Here is a 26,998-nt window from a genome sequence, read left to right as displayed (position 1 = left end):
CAGAGGAACGCACAGTAAACGTTCTGCGCGGGAAGAGGGGTGACTCGTGTTTAAAAAATGCGTTACTGCTCAAACAAGAAAAACAGCGACAACGAATACCCATTATCCGTAACATTTGCATTATTAGATAACAAAACTCCTTTTTTATTTGTCTGTCAGAGCTTAGATTTTTTGGGGTTATTAATATATGTTTTCGTGTTCACATAAATTGTAGTTGGCTGGAATAAAAAGCAGAGTGAGGCTCTGTCTGATGCTCTTCTTCAGGCACGATCTGCGTGACGTTATTTTCTACCGTTGATTCTTTGCGCCGCCCAGTGGACAGATGATAAAAATGCCATTTCTGGATGTAAAATAAAGTAAGTGGTAATAAAACAGTCAGACAGGCAGAGTCTCTACATCAGAGGTGTTCTAACTTTTGGCAAAGAAGACCAGATTTAGTGATGTGTAAATGTGTGGGGCCAGCATTCAGCCTGCGTTCTTTGAACCCTGATAATGATATTAAATGCAAATAATTATTTAATTGATTTTTTTTTGCAATAGCATACTTTTTCATTTCTTTACATATTTCATAAATATATCCAAAGACCTTTTTTTCTCTTTGTAACCCTTGTGCTATCATAGGCAATTTAACGTTGGGAGTTGGGTCATCTAGACCCACTAGACAGTGCCCTGACCCTTTTTATTTAGTGATTTGTGATCTTCACTGGTGTCCATGGATTACATGAACTCTTTCCACCTTTATCCACCTTTGTCATGGTAAGAATAACACGTCAAAGTAAGGGTGGGGTCATCTAAGATAGCACAAGGGTTAAAACAACAATACTGTGAATGGGCTGCACAGTGGAGCAGTGGTTAGCGCTCTTGCCAGTTCAAAGAACACCAATGGGGGACTTTTCTGTGTGGAGTTTGCATGTTCTTCCTGTGCATGCATGTTTTTTTCCTGGGGACTCCAGCTTCCTCCCACCGTCTAAAAACATGCTTCATAGGTTTATTGGTTATTCTAAATTGTTTCTAGGTGTGAGTGTGAGTGTGAATGGGTGTGTGATTGTGGCCCTGCTACAGACTGGCGACCTGTCCAGGAGGTCCCGTGCCTTCGCGCACAAGTGGGATAGGCTCCAGCAGCCCCGTGACCCCAAAACGGACAAAATGGATTTAGAAGATGAAGTACTGTTAAATTTGCATTTGAAGACCAGAAATAAAATGAAAAAATGCCTGTCTGGGAAAAGAAAACCTCTGTCAACATTTAATCTAGCTTAACATAAAAGGTCAAATATTATTCATTATTAAATGCTCATAAAGTTATACATGTCAACTACAGTTATTCATTCATCTTCTAAACCCATTTAGTCCCTTTCCAGTGCTACTGGAGCCTATCCTGGCCACTCGTGGGCGAGGGCAGGGTACATCCTGGACAGGTCGCCAGTCTGTCGCAGGGCCACACAAGTCACATTCTATCCTAGCATGTTTATGATGGTGGGAGGAAGCTGGAGTCCCCGGAGAAAACCCACAAATGCACGGGGAGAACATGCAAACTCCACACAGAAAGGTCCCCCAATGGCGTTCTGTTTGCTTGGACTTGAACTGCAAATTCTTTTGGTCATTAAGGAACATTCTTCCTACCAAAGGAACTTTAGGAGGCCAAACAGATGTTTGTGTTAAGTTAAAGATCCACTTGTATCATCTTTTGATTCATTTTCAAGTGTTCCCAGTGGTCTTTTAATTATAATTATGCAATTAATTTGCAAAAATAAAAGACCTTTGTCATTTTCTAGGACATAGTTTCTGGAGAGCGGCAGGAGTTCATTAGAAATTCACCTCTGAGTTGTGGGCGGGACTGCTGGTGGAAAGGAAGCCTGCGTCCATTTTCCATCAACCCTTTGTTTACACGCTCTCCCACACCTTCCCAGAATGGGAAGGTGTGTCCAAACCTTTGGTCTGTACTGTATATGTTCTCCATCATCAGAAAAAAGCCACAAGAACATGTTAAAAACGTCAAAAGAACAATTTTCATTGGAGTGGGTCCTTAACCCACGTTCAGTGGGTGCTGTTGACCATCCTGTTTCCCTGACAATGCTTAGTTTTGTTGAAACCAGTCTATACGAAACAGTTTTAATCCAATTTTATCGAAGGAAACAAGTAGAAGAAGTTTTTGTCACAGCACAACTCAAGGTGCATTTGTGTTTAGTAAATATCCAGACCTTTATATCTTGATATTTGGTTCATGCGGCTCGCAGCAAGTTTTAATTGGTTCAAAGTTTGAGTCTGTAAATAAAGTGGACCATGTTCATTATTCATGTCTCTAACAATTCTTAGTCTGCCAGTGCTGTTTGTGTGGGAGCTCTTTTTAAAAATGACATATTTGGGGTGAAAACGTTTTGACGCTTCTGACAGCTTCATGTCAGAAATCGTTGCTGGGAGTTTCTGAGATGATGCAAAACGCAGACGTTCCGCTCAAACCTTCCATCTCAGCTGTGTGCTCTTGTTTTAGATGTTTACTGTGTCCTGGACTGCAGGGATTTGGTTCACTGTTGACCCCTGGTTGGAAGATTGCAGGTTTGGTTCCCGCCTTTTTCCGCCCATGTGTCCAAGTGTCCTTGGGCAAGACACTGAACCCCACATTTGATTTGAATTTTTTTTTTATTTGAAATGGTTTATTTCAAGCAATCAAATAGGAATAATACTCAAAAACAATACAATCATCAGTTATACATTCATACAATAACTAATCAAACTTAGTATAATTAGACGTAAAATTAAGTATTGCTTGAAAGGGAGTGGAAGGAAGCGAACTTATATAATCCTGGTTGGCTCCAGAGTTTTCCAGTGGAGCCGCCATCAGTGTGTGAATGTATGTGTGCATGGGAGAATAGGTCTTAGAAGGCCCAAAGACCTTCAAAGAAGTCATAAAAGGGCTATATAATTACCAATTACTTTTTAGTGATCTATTGATGAGTTCAACCTGTCTGGTCTTTCTTTTGTGGGACACCACTAGGTGGCGACAGAGCCCTGTCCCCTGAATGCATCTCTGCGTGTCTTCTGTCTGTGGTTTGCTCAGAAAAACAGGTTCGTACTGACAGGCTTTCTTTTTGCTGAAAGTGATGATGGCACAGGAAAGGTACAAGTCAACAGAAATCTGCAGTGCTTCAAATATTTTTTGGATTTTTAGAGCAGAAATTACTAATGTGACAGAAATCTGTGGCCATTTCTGCTCTTCTGTTCAGACATTTAAACTCTCAGGTCTGTTTTACTTCTCTTTTTCTGAAAAGCCCTTTTTGCATCATTTTAATAAGCTTTGTAAATACTGTTTTTTTCTTACTCTAACTCCAACTGTTTCATTAGATTTAAAACACAACAACTATAATTCCTGTTCATAAGTCATCAATATGCAGAAAAAATTGCAAATTGTCCATAGAAATATGGATGAATCTTTCTTTTTACACACTGTTGGTGTATTAGTAAAATATTATATTATATTATATTTTATTTTAATTGTAAAAATAGACTTTTGATTTGAAAACGTAACAACAATAGTTTTTAACTCTGAGACTCTTTAAACATGAGCTGCACTGCTTTGAAATACAAAAAGAAAAATTATTTATTTTTTGTCACCGGTTGAAATAGTTTTAGTTTAATAAAATGAGGGTCAAAAACAGAAGACAAAGAGGCTGTGTAAGCATGAATAAAGGTCAAATGTGACATGAAAAAGTTGAAGTGAATCTATGCGTAAAGGGGCATCCAATTGAGGGACTTTGGCTGTAAGTTATCTGTAGAACTGGATCTAATCGGGTAAAAACAATAGCCAGCAGTTATCCTGAGACACAGCTGGTGCTCTCTGTTGGACTGTATTTTGGAAGGCTTTCGCTGTGGGACGCGCTGGAAAAAGGAAAAGCAGAAATTTCACAATTCACCAGCTCTTTTGTCCGGAGTGACAATAAATCCACTTTCTGTCAGTTCGGTCTTAATTACTGTTAATCACAGTTAAATGGACAATAGCACAGATACAATTAATGGACAATTGAGGACCAAATGACATTTCTGCGCCCTAACAAAACGTGCAGAATGACGGCAGAGAATTCCATTATGGAGGAGCGCTTGGTGATCAAATGCAGAGCGATGAAGCGGTTGTGTCCAGAGGGGAGGATTAGGTTTATCAGGACAGCAGAGCCCAACTGCAGCAGAGATGTCATCAGACAGGGAGGGGGGCAAAACAACTGCAATATTAAAAGCATAAATGTGCAAGACAAATAAAGTTTTCATCATTCGGGCCGGGTTTAGGAACATGAAATGACTAATTATGACAACAAATTCTCTGTAATGTTGTAATCTTTAGAAATGATTTGCCTTTTAGGCGCTGCACCATTCTTAAATGAAATAATTAGGTGATCACAGTAATTACTGTTTATATTGCTGTTAATGAGCCCAAAGGCAAGCAAGCTGTACTCATCCAAATTACACTCGCGAGGCACGGAGCCAGGAAAAGGTCCAAACCAGAGGATGGCTTGTTAAACGTTCCCTCAGTCTTCACGGTAAAGAGATAAATGAGAGCCGAGGTACACTTTAACCTCCTGTTTCCTGTCAAACACACAACTTCCTCATTAACATATTTAAAAAGCTTTCTGGATCTGAAGAAAAAAGTCATGAAAAGTGCTAGGCAGCTGTTCTAACGAGTTTGTTTTCCATCAAAGATGGAAGCCCAGGATCACGTGTGCTTTGACCTTTTTTATTTCAGTTCCTAACTTGCTTTGGAATCGTTCCCCTGTCCGTCAAATGGGTTTTGACATTTATTGACGGCATCTTGTCAATGTTGGGTTTTATCAAACTCTGAAGCACAAAAGATTGAGCTTCATCATGGAAAGGTCTTTTGTAAATAGGATAATTCCTGCTGTAATCGCGCCGTGAGTGAGTGACACACAGATCTGAGGCTGAGCAGCTCCTGTCCTTTGTTTTCCATGAAGGAAAATGTCAAAGCCAGGCGGGAAACACAGTCTGAATTTAGACGCCTCTGCCTCTGAAAATCCAACACATTACACATCTGAGCAAACGGGTCTTTTATGGTATGACACTGGATAAAGAGAACTAAGGAACAGACAAGAAATAAAAGCAAGTATCTGCCTTTGTGGACCATTTGCTGGTTAAAAAGAATTATTTTTAATGAAAATTCGAATGTACAGACACTTTTCAGAATGCCAGTATTCTTCAGACAGGTGTGTGTGAAAGTCTAAAGTCTTTCTAAGGGTTTCTTATTTTTTTTTCTCGGGAGAAGATTTTCTTTTACTGATTTAAATTTGTCGGGAACAATCTCATATTTTAAAACCTTCAACCTTTTTGTAATCCTTTACTTTGACTGTTTACTTTTCTGTCTTAGTCACTGTAAAAAGGTGGACCAATAAGGGGAATTTGTAGGTAAAATTGTGATTAAGTGGAATAATCAGCCATTTTCTAACATTGCAGAATTGCTGAAACAAACACAAAGAAAACCCTTTTAAACTGTGATGCACCTTCATTTCCATCTAATAACTGGAGTGGATACCCCACCCATGTTCTGATGATAAAAAACAAAGCACATCCCTGTTAAACACACACCTTCACTCTACTGCCTCACCCAAGTCTGGCTTCCCTGTGCAGGTTACCAACCCGGATGAAAGACAGGGTTGTGAATCTCTCTGCCAAACCACCTGTGGCGACCCCTGATATGCCAAAAAGGTGAACAGCAGAATACCATCTGGCACCCGAGATTAAAGGGAGATTGTGGTCCACTACTTTGGACTTTTCTTAATAAGCTTGAACAGCACAACCCCCCAACCAGTGTGGCTCCACTGGTGTGTAAATGTGCACGAATGTCCCGGTGACGGTCAGAGGTGTGAACTGTCATCACTAAGCATGATTGAGGAGGGAAAGAATAATGCCGCTTTGAGCATCTGGAATTGCGCAGATAAATCTAATCCATTAATATTATTATTATTAATAATCAGAGAGGAGTCCACACAACAGCAGATCTTTAACCATGGATTGGCAGAAAGGCCTCAAACATCAGCTGCTGCTTTGCTTCTCCTCAAGTGGAGGGTGTTTAATGGATCCGAGGACAGTTTCTTTTTGTGTGTGTGTGAATTCGACACATGCCTTAATTGTTTTTTGACAAACATTGGTTAAAGACGGTTTTAATATAACCTGCAGTTTTCCTCTGAAGGTTTTGTTCTGCTGTTAAACATTATTTTTAGCTGTGATGACTGATTTTGTTTTTTGTGTCTAAAGCAAACTAGAACTTAGAACTGCTGCTCAACAAATTGAAGTACATCAGCTTTACTTCAACTCTACTTTATTTATAACAACAGGAGTGCCATGTAGATGTTTATTTCTGGACCATAATCATGGTGGGCTGCATGGCGGTGTGGTGGGTAGTGCTTTCGCCTCACAGTGGTGTGGTGGTGCTGGTTCAAATTTTGTCTACATTCTTTCTCTGTGGAGTTTACATGTTCTCTTTGTGTATGTGAGGGTTTTCTCCAGCCACTCTGGTTTTCCTCCCTCTGCTTAAAAATGGCTTCCTAGGTTAATTGGTGACTCTAATGTGTCCCTAAGCGAGCATGTGTGTGACTGGTGACCTGTTCATGGTGTACCCCGCCTTTACCCAACAGGAGCTGGTTGGCTCCAGTGACCCTGAGAGATGAAGATGGATTATTCATAGTCATAAACACAGACAGGAAAATCAAAGGTTTAGCTGTTAAAATATGCGGTTCAAGCTTTCGTTGGCTGTTAACTTGTGGATGTTTTACCACAGAATGATCCTCCTGCTCAGAACATCAAAGTCTTCAGAGTCTTGGTCTTGAGGCTACACCAACCTGTTGTTTGCAGCTTCTTGTTGGTGGAGGTTTCTGCTGCATTCTCTTTATTGCGACTTTTACTTGGATACACATCAGGAACAATCGTAAAACATGTCATCTTGCAGCTGCAAACACCTAAAACAACCTGCAGACAGTCAATGTTGCTGTGAACTAAAGACCTATTAAGGTTCAGAAGGAGCTTGTCTGAGCGGCTGAGTTACGTATCTGTGTTTGGCAGAAGAAGGAGGGAAATCCGGAAGATGCTGGACCCCATTGAGCCTGCAGGGTTTTAGGGTTGATGAAGTCGGTTGTTCTCTGCAGTAAAACACAACTGTCTGTAGCCTTGGTAACCATTATGTTACTGTCTATGTGTTACACACATGTACACACCATGCAAAAACAAAAACGTTGTCCGGATTCTGAGGAATGTTCAAAAAACTCCAAAACCTTTTTTCCAAAAATGTGCTTTAAAGATTAAATCAAACCTGTGTGACATTTTTAACCTCTGACTAGAAGAGAAGCAGACAACCAAACCAAACCAGGGGAAGGGGATCACCTGCTGTGGTTTATGCTCGGCCTGCAGATGAGGAGTCACTTTAGGACCTCCTGACAGAAGCTGACTGAGCTTCCTGAAACTGATCTGGTAAAGTGTCGCTGCAGGAGAGAGCCAACGATCAAACAGAACCTTAGACTGTTCTGACAGGGAGAAGACGGGAAGCAGGGAGGACAGACAAACCAAAGCAGCCGCCTCAAAAATCATCGTCTTTGTCCTGAGATGAAGAAAAAAAAATACTGCATTTGCAGGTGAAGATGTTAAAAGACCCTCCCCCCCCACACACAAACATCTAAAATGAAAGATCACACTAAGTAAGATGCATATGCAATATACAGAGGACTCATCTCTAAGATTAAGAAAAATAGTGAGCAGTTATTTTCATATTGCATATTTTTAATTCCCGTAGATTCCCTCTCTGTGTGTTTTTTCTTCTCCCAGACATCGATCTAAATAGAGGCTCTCTAATTAATGTGTCTGGTGGCCTTATTATTCTTTCAGGGTGATATTTTCCTGTGATGAAAGGCAGAGAAGGTCAATTTTAACAGAGACCCATGGGGAGCACAGAGGACAAGTGCAGACTAAGTGTGTGTTTGTAAGTGTGTGTAAGTGTGTGTGGATGTGGACTGCGCTATGGAGACTGAATAGAACCTAAATTGGACTCTATATTTCTACCTGGATGCAAAAGAACACAAAACCCTTTTCTTCCTTGTTCAGCCCAACGTTTCCTTACCTGTTTTTGCTTTTAAGGTAAAAGATTGTGCTAAAATGAAACATAACTTCTAATAGCTTTGAATGCAAACATGTTATTAAGTTGATACTTCAAGTTTCAGTATTCCCCACACACAGGAGAGTGTGAATCCCTTGACCCAGTCACAGGAACCAGTGAAGGGTTCAGTCGCAAACATTTAACCCCTTCATGCCGTAGGTCAACAATTTGCAACTTTCCATTGAATCCACTTAATTTACCAGTATCTACCAGTGCTATCCTAGGCACTTTAACATTGGGAGTTGGGTCATCTAGACCCACTAGACAGTGCTCTGAACCTTTTTTCTTCAATTATTTGTGATCTTCACTGGTGTCCATGGATTACATGAAATCTTTCCACCTTTATCCACCTTTGTCATGGTAGGGAGAACACGTCAATGCAAGGGTGGGGTCATCTCAGATAGCACAAGGGTTACAAAACACAGGAGAATGTTTTTTAAATGATGGAAATAAGTTCAGGCTTGAATGGGTTAAACATAGTTACAAGTTAAATATTCCTTCATGTGTAAAGAAATTAAATGTTGTTTTGTAAGTCAAATGCTTTATTCTTTGTTTCAGCACCAGACATTTATGTTTGAAGGCCAAACCTGCTAACATGACTAAAAATAATAAAATATTTTGTAAAAACTGTAAAAACTATTTTCTACAGAGTAACTTGAAAAGAAGCCACTACGTATATTTTGTTAATTTTACACAGATAAAATTTCGGTCTTTCGTGATATATGCGTGATATACGTAATTCGGAAATGTTTGAATGATGCGGTTTATGCGTATGTTGCATAGTTTATACGCAGTTATTACATAAATCTTTTTGGGAGATGCATATACATACATTTGCGGCTTTCCACGACCGTCTCACGTATGTCTACCTGACTTTTCATCCATTTACCATCAATGTATGCTTTGTAACGCGTTTACGGCGCACATATTCCATTCAAATGACGTAATTGAGGCACGAATCACTAATGAATTGCTCATAAACAGTGCCTTAACCATGCACAGTTCATGTTCATTGATTTACGGGTTCTTTGCGTGGTTTATTCTTACTTCTTCTGTGGTTTTAACGGTGTTCATTCATGATGCATCTGAAAAAATTTCACGTAAAGACCACAACTTTCTCACTTTTCCCCCGTATATTCACGTATGACCAATTTATTTCCATGCAAAATGTAGTGGCTGTTTGACAAGCCTTAGACAGCTTTGACTCTGTTGAGAAGAAAAATAAATCAACAAACCTGAAAAACATTTTTGTGAACATTGCAACAGGTGGTAAAAAATGAGGTCATTTACCATGTTTGTCTATATTTCTCATTTAGCTTTTAAATGGGTCCAATTAGTGACTGGATCTACTTCCAAGTAATTTTCTGCCCTTTTACTCCCAATAAATTCAAATGTTACTGAAATACCAAACAATAAAATAACAACATTTGCACCTAACAGATCATATTTGGGGCGACAGTGGCTCAGGTGGTTGAGCGGGTCGTCCAATGATCGAAGGGTTGGCGGTTCAATCCCCGCTCCCACCAGCCAAAATGTCGTTGTGTCCTGCAAGACACTTCACTCTACTTGCCTCCAGAGTGGCTCCACTGGTGTGTGAATGTGTATGAATGATCCCGGTGATGGTCAGAGGGGCCGTAGGCGCGAAATGGCAGCCACGCCTCTGTCAGTCTGCCCCAGGGCAGCTGTGGCTACAACCGTAGCTTACCATCACCAAGTATGAATGAGGAGTGAATGAATAATGGACACAATGTAAGCGCTTTGGGTGTCTTGAAAAGCGCAGATAAATCCAATCCATTATTATTATCTTCTTTCTCTTTCGGCTTTTCCCATCAGGGGTCGCCACAGCGAATCATCCTTTTCCACCTCACTTTATCATGGACATCTTCTACCCTAACATTAGCCAACTTCATGTCCTCTGTTAAGACATCCATGTATCTCCTCTTTGGCCGTCCTCTTGCCCTCCTGCCAGGCAGCTCCATCTCCAACATCCTTCTACCAATATATCCACTATCCCTCCTCTGAACATGTCCAAACCATCTCAGTCTGGCTTCTCTGACTTTGTCGCTAACACAGGCAACATGAGCCGTCCCTCTGATGTACTCGTTCCTTATCCTGTCTAACCTGGTCACTCCTAAGGAGAACCTCAACATCTTCATCTCCGCTACCTCCATCTCAGCCTCTTGTCTCTGTCTCACTGCTACCGTCTCTAACCCATAGAGCAGAGCTGGTCTCACCACTGTCTTGTACACCTTTCCTTTGAGTCTTGCTGACACTCTTCTGTCACACAACACTCCTGACACTTTCCTCCACCCGCTCCAACCTGCCTGCACTCGCCTCTTCACCTCTTTTCCACACTCCCCATCACACTGAACTGTTGACCCCAAGTACTTAAACTCCTGCACCTTCTTCACCTCAGCCCCCTGTAACATAACGCTTCTACCTTGATCCCTCTCGTTCAGACACATGTATTCTGTCTTACTACGACTGGCCTTCATGCCTCTTCTTTCCAGAGCAAACCTCCACCTCTCTAGCTGTTCCTCCACCTGCTCTCTACTCTCACTGCAAATTACAATGTCATCCGCAAACATTATTGTCCAGGGAGATTCCTGTCTTACCTCGTCTGTCAGCCTGTCCATCAGCATAGCAAACAAAAAAGGACTCAAAGCTGATCCTTGGTGTAGTCCCACCTCCACCTTGAACTCCTCTGTCTGACCTACAGCACATCTCACCACCGTCATACTTCTCTCATACATGTCCTGAATTACTCTGACATACTTCTCTGCCACTCCAGACGACCTCATACAGTACCACAGCTCCTCCCTCGGCACCCTGTCATACGCCTTCTCTAAATCTACGAACACACAATGCAGCTCCTTCTGACCTTCTCTGTACTTTTCCATCAACATTCTCAAAGCAAAAATGGCATCAGTGGTGCTCTTACGGGGCATGAAACCATACTGCTGCTCACAGATCTCCACCTTCTTCCTAAGCCTGGCTTCCACTACTCTTTCCCACAGCTTCATTGTGTAGCTCATCAACTTTATTCCTCTATAGTTGCTGCAGTACTGCGTGTCACCCTTGTTCTTAAAGATCGGAACCAGAACGCTTCTCCTCCATTCCTCAGGCATCTTCTTACTCTCTAGAATCCTATTGAACAACTTCGTTAGAAATTCCACTGCTGTCTCTCCTAAGCACTTCCATACCTCCACAGGTACGTCATCAGGACCAACGGCCTTTCCGCTCTTCATCCTTTTCAGAGCCTTCCTAACCTCCTCCTTTCCAATCTCTGCTACTTCCTGCTCCACAACAACCACATCTTCCTCCCTTCTTTCCCTGTCATTTTCCACGTTCATCAGCTCCTCAAAATACTCCTTCCATCTTTTCTGTACACTCTCCTGGGTTGTTAGCACCTTTCCATCTCTGTCCTTAATCACCCTTATCTGTTGCACGTCCTTCCCATCTCTGTCTCTCTGTCTGGCTAGCCTGAACAAGTCCTTTTCTCCTTCCTTTGTGTCTAACCTGTCATATAGCTCATCGTAAGCTTTCTGTTTGGCCTTTGCCACCTCTCTCTTCACTCTACGCTGCGCTTCCTTGTACTCCTGTCTACCTTCCTCAGTCCTTTCTACATCCCACTTCCTTTTAGCCAACCTCTTCCTCTGGACGCATTCCTGTATTTCCTCATTCCACCACCAAGTGTCTTTACCGTCTTTCCTCTTTCCAGATGACACACCAAGCACCTTCCTACCTGTTTCCCTGATAATCTCTGCTGTAGTTTCCCAGTCATCTGGAAGCTCATCCTGACCACCCAGAACCTGTCTCAACTTCTGCCTAAATTCCTCACAAGTTTCTTCATTCTGTAGCTTCCACCACTTGGTCTTCTTTTCTGTTTTCCCTCTCTTCTTCTTCCTGACCTCCAGAGTCATCTTACACACCACCATGCGGTGCTGTCTGGCTACACTCTCTCCTACCACCACTTTGCAGTCTTTAACCTCTCTCAAATGACCTCGTCTACATAGGATGTAGTCCACCTGAGTACTCCTACCTCCACTTCTGTATGTCACTCTATGTTCCTCTCTCTTCTGGAAGTAAGTGTTGACTACAGCCATTTCCATCCTCTTCGCAAAGTCCACCACCATCTGTCCCTCCAGATTCCTTTCCTTCACACCAAACCTGCCCATCACCTCCTCATCACCTCTGTTGCCCTCACCAACATGGCCATTAAAGTCTGCTCCAATAACAACTCTCTCTCCTCTGGGAAAACTCTCTATGACCTCATCCAACTCACTCCAGAATCTCTCCTTCACTTCTAACTCACAGCCAACCTGTGGCGCATACCCACTGACTACATTCACCATCACCCCTTCAATTTCTAACTTTAGGCTCATCATCCTGTCTGAGACTCTTTTCACCTCTAGAACACTGTTTACAAACTCCCCCTTCAGAATCACACCTACCCCGTTTCTCTTCCTATCAACACCATGATAGAACAGTTTGTATCCTCCTCCAATACTACGTGCCTTGCTGCCCTTCCACCTTGTCTCCTGCACACACAGTACATCTACCTTCCTTCTCTCCATCATGTCTGCCAGTTCTCTGCCTTTCCCTGTCATTGTGCCAACGTTAAGAGTCCCTATTCTCAAACCTATGTTCCTGCCTTTTCCCTTCTCTCTCTGGCCACGGACCCTTCTGCCTCCCCTCTTTCTTCGACCAACAGTAGTCAAATTTCCACCGACACCCTGTAGGTTAACAGCATCGGTGGCGGTCGTTGTTAACCCGGGCCCCGACTGATCCGGTATGTCTAAAGTGTTGTGGATGATTCGCATGGTTATTTTGGCAATTTTTACGCCGGATGCCCTTCCTGACGCAACCCTCTCTATTTATCCGGGCTTGGGACCGGCACAGAGGCAACTGGCTTGCAACCCCTGTGGCTAGATTCAATCCATTATTATTATATGCACCTCAAAATATCAAGATCTTTGTTGCTGCAAATCGCACAAACATATCTTCAGCTCCTCTAGAAAATGCTGCGTACCTATCCAGTTCAGCTTCACACGCTTCAGCAGAGGAGTTTATCTCTGCAGCTGACAGAGACAAGCTAGATATGCATGAAAGTAAACATGGAAACATAGACATTTTCTGTTGCCATTCAAGCCAACTGTGAACAGGTTTACATTTAATACATTTTAGATTAGGAATGTAGTTTCTCACCTTCCACTGATTACAAAGTAAATTACGTACACACTTGATTATAGCGCTCAAATGAGCCTTGAGAGATGCTTTATCAGGTCTTCCTCTCCAATAGTCAACACAACAGGCATATACTCGAGTATGTTTACGTAAACATCATGAAAACGGAAGCAAACGCTGTGTGCACTGTGATTCAGGTTTATTTCACAGGACAAGAGCTCTGAGTACAAAAGTAGAGGAACCTTGGATTTCTTCCAGAACTGTTGTTGCAGTGAATACAAACAGACCTCAAAGCTTTAATGTGAAACAACAGTCCCCAAAGATTTTAGTGAGGAGAAGGCCGAGTGGAAACCAAACTATTTCTGGACCAGGTGTGTTTTAATTGTCCACATATTTTGTGTCCTCTTTCTCAACACAACTGCATTGGATTCTGCTGCAAAGCTGAGCAGAGCCCTGATGTTCCTCCCATAGTTTTTCAGTGGAATATCACTGAGCAGGACTTTAATGAAAACATGTATTCATTTTTTTTTCTTTTGCTACAAGGTGTTTCCCACATTGTAAGGCAGAATTGTGGGGCTGCTGGGATAGCAGCGGGCTGAAACATGCTATAATGAGATGTGCAATTAGTACCGGCCAATCAATGGGGTAATTGCAAAGCAAGACTGATGGACTGTGAGGGGAGGGGAGGGATTTGTTCCATATCGATTTCCCCCAAACCAATTAGTTGGTTTCTACCACTTTGGAGCGTCGGTCCCCAGCCATCTGCCTCAAGAACACAGGCAGCAGAAGACAAAATGCTGTGCGGACTTGATGTTGGTTTTCTCTGCAATGCTGGGAGCCTTTTCAATCCAAAACCTTTGTTACACTAAAGCTGGTTGCCCCCTTCCCAGGGGCAGAGGACAGGTAAACCAAAGCTTTGTAGAATAGCTCCCAGATTTGCTTCAAACTCATTTTCTTGTTTCACTTGCTGAGTCTTCTCAAACCTTTGTAGCTATTTAAATGTAAGAGAAATGGATGTCAAAATAAAATCTGGAAAAAGGTAAAGACAGAAACCATGAGAAATTAGTCACTTTAGAACCCCCAGTTCTGACTCAACCATTCAGCAACAAACAAGATCATGAAATATGACATTTCTGATAAACCAACATGGTAAACTTTTTAAAATTAGGATTAGCTAAACTGATGCAAGAAAGTTTAAGTGACACTGCTGTAATTAGTAATTAGAGGAAAAAGACAATAATTATACAGATTTTATTGGGAAAAATCTATTTGTTTGAAAAAATGATCAACCAGTAAGTATATTCTGAGAAATGTTTGTATATTATAATATGATTTGCAAAATCTCAAAAAAACCTGCAACATACCTTCAGCAGCACCACAGTAGCCTGTTTCTTCCTTTAAATGTTGGATTCAGACAAAGAAGCCATGAGTTGAATTTGATGTGTTGAAGGGAGAAGCCAAACAAACAGGAAGAGGCACCAACAACCAATTTACTGCCAGGCTCAGATCCCTGTTTTTTTTCTTCAAATGGCGCCAAAGAATGTCATTTCTGTTAAATGTCACATGTGGCTGACAGTGTTGCTCCAAAAACAACAAGGTGGAATCAAAATCCTCACTGTGGAGGAAGATTCAAACATGGCAATGATATCAGAAATCTACGACTGTAAAAAAGTTATTGAGTCATATTTATGCGTTTGATTTTCTTGCTTCTGTTTTTAATTACTGGCTCTATGGAAAATAGAAGTGTAAAGTGTTTGGTTTTGAATGGTTTGATTGTGACTAACCTAAGAAAGTCTTGCGCTCACTGTGGGCGTGGATAGCCTGTTGGCTCCATCTGACCATCTGACCACAGACAGGATGAATGTTTTCACAAGAAAATGAAAATGCAAAAGACAAATATGTTTGTAAGGTCAAACTGCAAAAACTGGCTTACTCCTGAGTGAGTCCAGCCCTGAAATACTTTCATCATTCATTTCTTCACCCATCCCCACTGATTCCCTGCACACTCTCAGGTGTGTCTGCAGAGATTTTGTAGAATTCTTTCAGGAAGGATGATTAGCATTGATTAGCAGTCTTTTTCCAAGTTTTCCAAGTCTCCAAGTCACGCAATGTTTGACTAAATGACAAAGTCTGCTTTTGGATTCTGTCCTGATCTTGCTGGTCATCATTACAGCATCAAATCTTTTGTTTTTCCTTATGGACTGTCTATGAACACTGGACTGAGTGATGTAACTTATTTTTTAAATTATATTCTTTTTTTTTTTAACTTGTCCTGTCCAAGAGCTGGGTAAACAGATGAGAGCTGAAGGCCTCTTGTGTTGGACATATTTTACTTTAACAACAGGGGTTATGAATCTTCTGACAAACCAGAGGTATGTCTGAATAAACCCCTCTTGTAATCGAGGCCAAACTTTATTCATTTTAATCGTATTTGAAAATCTTTGGTGTTTGACCGGACAGAAAAGGAAAGGAAAGGAGGGAAGAAGAGAGAGGGATGTTAGAGAGGGGGGAATAGAAGGGTGATTCTTGGAGGGGGGGGGGGGGGGGTAAAACCATGAAGCAGCTGGTCATATGGGAACTAGATGTGACATGACGGATATTCAATCCTTTTAATACTTCTTTAAAAACCTTGGACTTGAAGTTAGTGCCTTGATCTGTTTGTATTACTTTTGGTAGACCAAACACAGAGAAAAACTTCACCAAAGCCTTAGTAATAACATTAGCTGTTATTCTCCTCAAAGGGACCGCTTCAGGGAACCTTGTAGATGCACACATGATGGTGAGTATAAACTGGTTTCCGGTTTTTGCCTTCGGCAGTGGTCCCACACAATCGACAATGACCCTCTCGAATGGACAGTTTTCATTTTCTCAGCCTCTGTAAGAGAAAGAACAAGCGCATGACATTTCTTAATGGATGTGTCTTCTTTCTGTGCTGCGATGAATTCTTCTCGTGTAGCTGGTAATTCAACTGTTGTAGGACACGATGTTAAAGACTTAGGTGAAACCTTAGGCAATCTGCTAGATCTGCCCTTCACCGAAACACATTCTCCAGCAAGAAAGGAATCAGACAAATCAAGACCGTACTTCTGTGTTTGAGCCCTGGTGACAACACAATGAGGGAAACCTTCAAAACCTGGCTGTGGATTCTCAACACCTAAGTCCACAACAGGGTTTTCTGTCACCTCAGGAGCTGGTACAACCTTTCCACCCGCTATGTCGTTTCCGAGAATGAAATCCACACCTGAAATGGGCAGAGCAGGGAGAACTGCTACTTTAAAGAAGCCCTCAACAAGAGAAGAACGCACGTGAAGAAGATGCAAAGGAGCTGAAAAGTATTTCATGCCAATCCCTTGGACTATTGCATTAGACTTACATGAAGAGCCCTCAGTTAATGGCAATATTCCTTCCCGTATGACAGATTGTGAGCCGCCCGTGTCTCTCAGCATAGTCACCGGCTGTTGGTTGTCTGGATGGCCTGTTTCTGAAATGAAACCCTGAGACACAAAAGGTTTGAAACATGGGTCTAAAGTTTGAGGCTTGTCCATACCTGGCAAACTTTTGAGCAGACCCATGCCTTTAGGTTGAGGTGATGTGGATGACAATTTGCGTTTCAGACCAGGACAATCTACAACAACATGGCCCCTTTTATGGCAGTAGAAACATTCACGACTACCACGAGGGGAAGTTGATAGTTCTCTGGGCTTATCCTGAGGAAACGATCTAGGCTCCACTCTCAGAGGGCGGGGTCCTGCTAACCCTTCAGAATGAGACCAGAACACAGTCTTATGGGTTAAAACAAACTCGTCAGCCATCACTGCTGCCTTTGACAATGATGTAACTTTTTGTTCATTGAGGAACACAACGACTTTCTCTGGTAATGAACCCTTAAAGTCCTCAAGAAGAACAAGCTGACGGAGAGACTCAAAATTGTTTTGAACTTCACTGGCCGAACACCACTTGTCAAAGAGAACACTTTTTTCTCTTGCAAACTCAACAAATGTGTGACCACTAGGTTTCTTGTGATTCCTAAATTTCTGCCTGTATGCTTCTGGTACAAGTTCATAGGCACGCAATATAGACTCTTTCAGCACTGTGTATTGTAAGCTGTCAGCAACAGAAAGAGAGGATACAACTTCCTGAGCTTTTCCCACCAGCTTACATTGAAGCAATATGGACCACATGTCCTCTGGCCAGTCAAGAGCTATTGCCACACGTTCAAAAGCTTTAAAGTAGAAATCCACCTCAGACTCACGAAACGTAGGCACCATCGCTATGTTTCTGCTTACATCAAACCCCCTTTTCCCGTTAGAAACCTCTAAAGCAGTAGCAGTGTCTGCCATCGAAGAATGTGCTGCAGAGTGTTGCAAAGCCTCAACCTCCAGCTGCTTCAGCCGGACTTCCTTGTCCGCCTCAATCTCCATCCTGCGAACCTGCAGGCGGAGCTCATACTCTGCCCGTCGCTCTCTTTCTCTCTCCCTCTCCTCTGTCTCCAGACGTAGCCGCGTGAGGCGAAGCTTAAGCTTAGCATCCCTGCTAGAACTCCCCAATTCGGGGGACAAAGGATCAAAGCGTGGTAAAGTCGCAGGAGGGACCTCAGCTTCCTCTACCTTTCCTGGAGGCGTGACAACACCCACGGCGTTGCTGTCAACAGCCACACCGGCAGTTTCATCTTTAGAGACAGACGGGACACTGGCAACAAGGACCTTTAACTCCACTAAATGCTCTATAAGCTCAGCCCTGAGCTCTCTTTTAATGGCATGTCTAGACACTGGTATACCAAAATGGGCGGCAACACACAATAAGTCGGCCTTACGACAAGACTCAAGGACTTCGATCCTCGGACTATCAAGGAACGCCTGCAAAGTAAAGATCATTATTGATTCTACAAGAATACGCAAACGGTAACAACAAAAAAACCCACTTGCTTACTCCAGGGTTGCGTGATCCCGGACGAGCCCCCACTTGTTACGTCCCTGGGGAGGGCGCAACAGTACAACCATGAAATAAGACAAGTAGTCAAGGATGATGTATATAAATATGGTTTATAATATTCAAAGACTCAGGCTGCTGCAAACAATTACCTGTGGGGGAGGAAGTGACGTTTGGGTTGTGCCAAATAAATAAACTCAATATAACAAAACCAGGCCTAACTCTGCAACTAAACCCATAAATCAAAAGAACAACAAAAGACTACCTAACTAGTCTAAATACAAACATACAAAACATTACAAGAAATGGCACCAACCCCTTACCTGGTGTGTCTAACAAAGTTCAGCCTGCGTGTGAAAATGTATGGGGCCCCAAACTTGCCTGATCACAACCTCCCACCACGTACCTGAGGAAAACAGCTTAGTCAGAAGCATGCAGCCAAAAGAGAGTCAGGATCGCAGTGAGTGTCAGCCAGAGACAGTTCACCAGACTCTGCCAGGCTCAGCTCCCAGGTGTGCTTTAATAGGCTCCGGCTTCCTGGTAGAGGAGCACCACATGACCAGCAGGCGGCCAGTCACAGCTGATGAAGCTGCAGTCCCAGGTGAACATCATCAGGAAATTAACTGAAGTGAAACACAACAGGATGAAAGCAAAGCAGAGGGCTGTGCCTGTAACACAGCATAAAGCAACAAGTTTTCTGGATGGTTATAATCATTACAATGAGGTTTAGATGTAATACAAGTCTATAAGGGCGGGGTCTGTCCACACATACACTCAAATGATATAACATACCTGTTGGCTTAAAAAATGTCCACATGTCAACATGTACACAATACAAATAATGTTCACACACACATACTTATGCCTTCAAACCAACTAGTGTTAGATATTTCATTCAGTCATGCAAACTAGGTGAGCTAGAATCTGTCATCAAGTTATTGTTTATGTTCTTCTAAAATGGATGATGGAATGAAAAAAGAATGAAGGAGAGTGCCCAGTCATCCCCACACCAAGACCCCTGCCGCAGCAGCAGCGGCAGCCAGAACCCCCCAACACCCACACGGTAGCAGATAGAGAAACAACCGCCCTCCGGGTGATCACATCCGCCACCCAGGCCAGGGCCAGCAGGACCGCCACGGGGCCCCCAAAGCCAGAGAGCAGGGAGGCATGAGAGTGCAGCTCTGGCTCAACCAGGAGAGCAGCCCCCTGCCGCGCCGGGAGGGCCCAACGCGGGGCCCCGCCCCAGAAGAACGCCCACAGCCCCAGATGAGCACCTCATCACCACCCAGGAGTTCTGGGCATCCCCCTGCCCCAACCCCGGGTACGAGCCAGGACCCCCCAAGGGAGACCCACCCCACGCTTCAGGCAGCCACCCACCCGGCCCACGGTAGGTCCAGGAAGGAGCAAGGCAAGGGCCAGCCGTCCCTCCCAGGAGGAGGAGAAGAGGGGGTCAACAAGAAGTGTTGCAAACATGGCCCGACCAGGCTCGGCCACAATTGGAAATTTGGCGAGGCCCAGCGCTCAGGGGCAAAGACCAGAACCCACACCACAGGGACTCTGACACCCCCAGGCTCAGATGTGATGTGATCCCCGGCTCTTGGTCTTGCCAGAGAACTCAGGGATCCCTCTCCCTTCGTGGAGAGAGGGCCGCCGGGCCCAGGAAGCCAGCACCCAGGGAACACAGCCGCCGTTGCCAAGGGCCCAGTACCCCCTACCATGGATGGGGTAGGGGACAGATGGTCCGAGGTTATTATTATTATTATTATTAAATTATATTCTTGATAATTCTATTTTTTCATGATTTTTTTCCTGTAGTACAAGTTGTTCAAGTTATAAACCGACCAATTACATGTCTCAGTAAAATATGGAGACTCACGTCCAACATTCAAAATGTTTGATTAACAGATCTTGTGTAGAAACCACTGTTTTCAGTGGCAGGGGTGTAGTCCTCCAACAAGCTCACTCCTGATTGGCTAGACTTGTTGCCATAGAAAAAGAATGATTTTGACCAATCGCTGCTCACTGACTATGTCTGGCTCCAACATTGCACCATGTGTATCACAAAAAAAGGCTTCACTTGGTTGGAGCTGGAAGTAAACTTTTTTTTTAACTTAATCTGTCCAACAACTGAGCAAACAGATTGGAGCTGAAGGCCTTCTGTGTTGGACAGGTTTTACTTTCACAAAAAGAGGTTATATATCTTTGAAAAACCAGAGTGTAAATTTGTAAAAACCCCTTTTTGTTACTTTATTATTTTTTATTTATTTGTCACATTTAGTGTGTGTATGTGTGTGTGTGTGTGTGTGTGTGTGGGGGGGGGGGATGTGAGAGGGGGGGGGTGGAAGAGAGTAAAAGGAAAAGAGGTGGAGAATGTGGGGAATACAAGCACTGATTTTAATAAGTTATTATTTTAAGCTGTGTAACAATTATACCAGATCTGCTGGAAAGACAAATATTACTTCCAAAGGTGAAATTCTGACACGAAGATGAGCAGAAGATATCAGTCCATCAACACACTGTGGGTTAGGACGAGGGATGAAGCAGACAGGGAGCAGTGTGGCAGTGGGCATGTGGGAGTGGAGATACATGCATGCTGCCAGAGTGAACTGTGTGTTTAATGGGAACCAGATCCTCCCAAGCCCGACCAGCCAGGCCAGGAGAGGTGGGGGAGAGACCCCCAGGCCAGTAGCGGCCCCGGCGACTGGACCCAAGCAGCCCGGGGGGGTAAACTATTTTCAATGGAGGAAGGTCACACTCACTCATTCCAGTTCTCTTATACAGTCAATGGTTTTTCTATAGTTGTAAAAAGGCTGCAGATTACTGACACAGTGGAAACACCGGATGATATGAGGCAGCAGGAAGACGTATGAGTGCATTTGGTTTGCTGCTGGAGATAGCAGACTGAATCACTGCTTCGTTTTAATAAGGCTCCTGCTGGTTTTCAAACACGACTCTACCATTAAATCACACGCTAAACTTCTCGTTTATTGTGTTGATCTTTGTTTCCTCTACACTGTTTTTCTGTCCCCCCATCCTGATGTCTGTTTTACCCTCCTTCTTTTTTCTGGTGTTTCCCCATATCTCTTATTTCTTTCTGGTCTCCAGCATATTTTTTAGAATGAATAAAGTTCATCCTAAAATAAAGAGGTTTTTGAGGCTTTAACAGACAATTTTGTCCAACACCAGAGAAAAGTAGAAAAAATAAGAAGAAGCTGAACATTTGATGCTGCAGCTTGAAGTTCTTCTCTTTTCATTATCATCTCTTCTCTGCTGTGAACCCAGAGCAACACACAAGCCCGGTATTGATTTTGAGCGCTATTTCAGAGAAGTCTATTTCCATTCAAGCGTTAGCAATGCGAAAAAGGCCAGCCTCTATCCTAAAGTGCAGCCGTTAATGCATGCAACCTGTCCACCCAGTCATAAAAAGACAACCACTTGAGATCAGCACTGCAGAAATATTTTTCTCTGTCTCTCTCTTCTCTGCGCAGCAATCACAAAATAGGTTTCTTTCTTTTCACAGAAAGAGCTAAATGGATCTCTAATTATAATGACATCCTCTAAAAAGATGGAGTCCTAATTGGAAAAAAAGCCCTGGAGGACCGGCCACCTTCTGCAGAAGAAGCTGGAATGAAGGGGAGTGATGAGGGACTGTCATCCAAGGCTGGAATGAAAATGGTCAAAATTATCAATATATTGTGTTTTTCTTTTTTGCTTTTAGGATTTCGGGTAAGAACAAAACTTACCATGAAAGGTTTTGCAGATGTTTGACATCTTATTGCTAATTATGTTAAAACATGGAGTTTAAACTTTAAAATGTGTGTGCAAGACTGTAAACTGTTCATCATGTTTGTCCAAGAAAAGTCTGATGAACCTTCTTTGAAAATGAGCATCCTGTTTGTGAGTGAAGAGCTCAAGACCTTCTGTCTGTCTGTCATGGTTGAGTCCAGAAAGAAGATTCTGAAAATGAGGAGAAAAAGTAGAGAAAAGAGAATGGGGGATGATGTGTAAAACAGGAAAAATCTGGTTAAAAAAAAAAAAAAACTCAACAGTGGAAATATTAGAGACTCAGAAGAGGACTGACAAGATCTGAAACTGTACAAATGAAATACTACAAAAAATTATCAGTCAAGAGACACTAAATCCTTTTTGAAATCTCATTTAGAGGAAAAATAACTTACTTTGAGATTACATTAAAAAAACAATAAGGGAAAGCAAAAAATACTTGCAGTTTTTACATTGACTGTATATTAGAACTGGACTGAGTGACCCCCGGCGTACCAAACAAAAGTACTTGCTGGCTCCAAGAAGCCAAAGTCACATCAACTTCTACAGAGAAATAGACAGCTAATACTCAGTTATTCTATTGGTCAGAATAAGGCTTCTGGCTCTGATATATTTTTGTGAACATGTTCTTGATAATCCTTTTTTTTTTCTTCATGATATTTTGAGGATGATGAGAGGAGCTGGAGGAAGTGGCCAGGGAAAGGGAAGTCTGGGCATCTTTGTTTAGACTGCTGCCGCAGCAGCCTGGTCCTGGATGAGCGAAAGAAAATGCATGAATGGATGAATGAATGAAGATGAATGAATAGATGGGTGGATATTTTTTCTTTAGGAAAAGTATTCAAGTTGTAAAGTGTCCAATCAGATTCCTCAATGAAAGTAATGAAAGAATGTTTACAACGTTTGATTGATGGATCACGTGTAGCCGGCTTTCAAGTGGTGTGGACGTCCAATAAGCTCAATCCTGATTGGTGAGGGCGGTTGGCATAAAAACGATTACTCAGACAATCACTGCTTACTATGGCTCCAACTTGGCGGTGTCTTCATGATGAAAAAGTTGTGACTGAATTGACTTCATTTGGTTGGAGGTGGAAGTAATTCATTTTCTACGGGTGAGGTCACACTCGCTCCAGTTCTCTGATACGGTCAATAATTCTGTTGTGTTAGTTGTGGAATGAAACTATTCAAACAGGTTCACTTATTCCTCATAGGGAAACATTGTGGCTGTATTCTTTTAAAAAATAGTTGAGAAACTTAGACTTTCTGCTGAACTTTTTTTGCTTTTTATAAAGGCTGCTGTTTACACTTATTTTAGTCCATGATGTGGACCGAGCAGTGTAAGGACAGCAAAAATTGTATCAAAAATACTTTTGTCCATCTAGGTGGACAAAAAAGTGCCCTTAAAAGAGGTCAAAGTCACACAAGGAACTGAAACTTTCAATTTAACGGAGGAGGACAACTCAACCAAATAAATGGACAAACTGACCTCATTCATTTTTCTATTCATTCATCCATTTTCTATTCTGTTTTTTCCATTTTGGGGTCACGGGGCTGCTGGAGCCCATCCTGTGGGTGAAGGCAGGGGACACCCTGGACAGTTTGCCACTCTGTTGCAGGGTAGAATGTCCATTCACTCTCACACCTAGGGACAATTTAGATTAACCTATGAAGCATGTTTTTGGATGGTGGTAGGAAGCTGGAGACCCTGGAGAGAACCCATGCATGCATGGGGAGAACATGCCAACTCCACACAGAAAGGTCCCCCATTGATGATCTGGTTCAGTTCCCCCAGCTGGGACTTGAACTGGGGGCCTTCTAGCTGTGAGGCAAGAGCGCTAACCACTGCGCCACTGTGCAGCCCTGCAAACTGACCTGACTTCCGGTAATTGGAAACACAAGGGAGCATATATATATGTAAGGAGAGTCTTTTTCCTGTCTCAGGCTCGACTCGCGCCCCTGACTGTCCCCCCAACCACGGCTGGATGAAGCTCGTCTGCTGGACTTTATATATGTAGTTGTAGTGTTAGATAAGTTAATTCTTCTCAAAGAGTTCTGGTAAATCGCCTGTCCGTCCTGGAGGAGGATCCCTCCTTCATGTGGACACCCCTGAGGTTTCTTCGTTTTTTCCGGTTTTTTTAGGAGTTTTTCTTTACCGCGAAGGGGGGTCTAAGGGCAGGGATGCCAGTATAGCTTAGTCAGTTTGTTAGTTCATTTGAGTATTTTCCTATTGAACTCTTTGTATTCATGATCCTTTTGAGTTCATATTTACTTCGAAGCCCATCGAGACGACTGTTGTTGTGATTTTGGGCTATACAAATAAAATTGAATTGAAAATTGAATTGAATATGGCTGATCAGACCAACTAGACACACAAGGGGGACCTGAAAAAGACCCAGACAAGACCAAGACAAAATACAGCAAACAAAATTCATGTCCATACTGCGGTAAATTAACATAAAATACAATGAAACTAATTAACATCAAATAGAAACTAAAGTAAAACAAAAAAAGAATTTCTTCTTCTCCAGGCAATGGTTCACTTCAATTAGCTGCCTGTTGAATAAAAGGCCTCCACTAACTGGCATGCTTTCTTGTGTCAGGCCTGACTTGGTGGTTCCAGCTGCAGATGGCAGCAGCAGCAACAATAGTCCCCTCAACACCAGAAATTAAAAAAAAAACACAACATGAAATTATTGAAAAGAATTTGAAATAAAACTTAAAATATGTGTTAATAAATTTAGTATTTAGACCAAACAAATGTTTTTGTATGTGCTATGTTTGAAAAGAAAACATCTAAAAGTGTGCAGAATGTAAAGTGAGAAATGATCAGTAGGGTGAGGTGCAGGAGGTTGCTGCCCTGAGGGGTGGCAGCCATCACAGCCCAGTTAGGCTGAAACCCCTTCAGAGTGTTTTATACTTGAAGTTTTTCTTGCAGGAGTTATTAAGTGAGTGCACAACACTGGTTCAGGAGCTGTTTTAATTCAAATCGTTTTGAACTTGAACAAGCATTTACAAAGCACACCAACAAAAACATATTAAAAAAGCAAAGCAATTAATAAAATAGCAAATTTACATTTTAGAATTCAAAACAAACTTCCAGAAAATAAAACTTAATTCCAAAAAAAAATTAAAAAAAATGTCACCCATAAAAAAAAGAAAGAAACAAAATAAAAGGAAACATCTCAGAAAATGTTAATAATGAAATGATTAAAGGCGGGAGTAAGGCTGCACGGTGGCGCAGTGGTTAGCGCTCTTGCCTCACAGCAAGAAGGCCCCCGGCTCAAGTCCCGGCTGGGGGACATGAAAAATAGAACATCAATGGGGGACCTTTCTGTGTGGAGTTTGCATGTTCTCTCCGGGGTCTCCGGCTTCCTCCCACCATCCAAAAACATGCTTCATAGGTTAATTGGCAACTCAAAATTGACCATAGGTGTGAGTGCGGGAGTGAATGGGTGTGTGAGTGAGGACATTCTACCCTGCAACAAACTGGCGACTTGTTCAGGGTGTCCCCCCTGCCTTCGCCCACAAGTGGCCGGGATAGGCTCCGGCAGCCCCGTGACCCCGAAAGGGATAAAGCGGCATAGAAAATGAATGAATGAAATGATTAAAAAAATGAAGCACATTAGAAACGGATAATTATGGGATATCACAGATTGGATGATAAGATAAAGATACTTTATTGATCCCATTTTGGGAAATTGGGTTGTTGCAGCATCAGCGTTAGGCTCAAGATACAAACACACTAACAATGGGTGACAACAGAGAACAGATCCATCCATCAGAAAAAGAAACATCAGTAAAAAACAGTTGGTTTGCATGACAGCTCTGGAGAAAAACAGACAGACCTTAAATGAGTTTATCTATTGCAAATGGATGACGGGTTATAGAGTCAAATGTAGTGAGGTAGGAATGATCTCCTGTGGCGGTTGGTGTGACAGCGAAGCTGCCTTAGCCTATTGGAGAAGGCGCTCCGCTGACCGTCAAGAACAGGATGGAGGGGATGCTCAGGATTATCCATGATGGATATGAGCTTAGTTAAAGTCCTCCTCTCCATCACAGTTTTAAACATGTCTATTTTACATCCAATTACAGAACCAGCTCTTCTAATCAGTTTGTTCAGTCTATAAGTGTCCCTGGCAGCTATGTTGCTCCCCCCCCCCCCCCCCCCCCCCCCCCCCCCAGCAGGCCACAGAGAAGAACAGAGTGCTGGCCACAACAGACCGGTAGAAAATCTCGAGCAAGCTGCTGCACACAAGATGCTAAGAGGCCGGGAAGCTGGTGGTTTCCTCCTAAAGTCCATCACCATCTCTCTGGTATTTTCCACATTGAGCAGCAGGTGGTTTACTCCAGCCCACCTCACGAATTTATCCACAAGTTCCCTGTACACCTCCTCCCGCCCACCATTAATGCAGCCATCAACCGCAGAATCGTCAGAGAATTTCTGAAGATGGCATGACTCTGAGTTGTACTGGAAGTCACTGGTGTACAAAGTGAACAGGAAGGGAGAGAGCACAGTGCCCCGTGGGGCCCCCACACTGCTCTTCACCACGTCAGACAAGACACTGCCCAACCGGACAAACTGCGGTCTGTCCGACAAGTATTCAATGATCCAGGAGACCAAGGCACTGTCCACACCCATCAGCCGCAGCTTCTCACCCAGTAACCAAGGCTGGATGGTGTTGAATGCATTGGAGAAATCAAAGAATGTGACCCTCACAGTGTCCCCCCCTCCATCCAGGTGAGAGTGAGCACACTGCAGCAGGTAAATAACAGCATCCTCCACCCCCTAGGGGTGGCTGGTAGGCAAACTGAAGTGGGTCCAGAGATGGTTTCACCAAAGGTCTCAGGTGGTGACAACAAAATCCTTTCCAGCACCTTAACAGCATGGGACGTGAGGGCAACAGGACGGTAATCACTGGGTCCAGAGGGTGCAGTCTTCTTGGGAACAGGAACCAGACATGA

The 26,998-nt window shown here is 42.9% G+C and overlaps 1 protein-coding gene across 1 annotated transcript; it reads right to left on the bottom strand.

Moving 5' to 3' along the window:
- Positions 1-15,908: 15,908 nt before the first annotated feature.
- LOC111949001 lies at positions 15,909-18,242 on the bottom strand. Its single transcript, XM_023964651.1, has 2 exons — positions 16,701-18,242; positions 15,909-16,568 (listed from the first exon to the last, which is right to left on the bottom strand). The coding sequence occupies exons 1-2, from the start codon at positions 18,199-18,201 to the stop codon at positions 16,063-16,065; spliced, it is 2,007 nt and encodes a 668-aa protein (XP_023820419.1). The 5' UTR covers positions 18,202-18,242; the 3' UTR covers positions 15,909-16,062.
- Between the last annotated feature and the right edge of the window lie 8,756 nt (positions 18,243-26,998).

The sequence above is a fragment of the Oryzias latipes genome, chromosome 16 (assembly GCF_002234675.1).
Source record: "Oryzias latipes chromosome 16, ASM223467v1".
Taxonomy (NCBI): Eukaryota; Metazoa; Chordata; class Actinopteri; order Beloniformes; family Adrianichthyidae; genus Oryzias; species Oryzias latipes.
This window is presented reverse-complemented; position numbering and strand designations above follow the sequence as displayed.

Bases quoted from the DNA above. Each gene is read 5' to 3' on its own strand.
- LOC111949001 (XM_023964651.1), bottom strand. From the start codon at position 18,201: ATGATCTTTACTTTGCAGGCGTTCCTTGATAGTCCGAGGATCGAAGTC. The intron at 16,569-16,700 runs GTAAGTCTAATG...TGCCCATTTCAG, and splicing joins ATTAACTGAGGGCTCTTCAT to GTGTGGATTTCATTCTCGGA.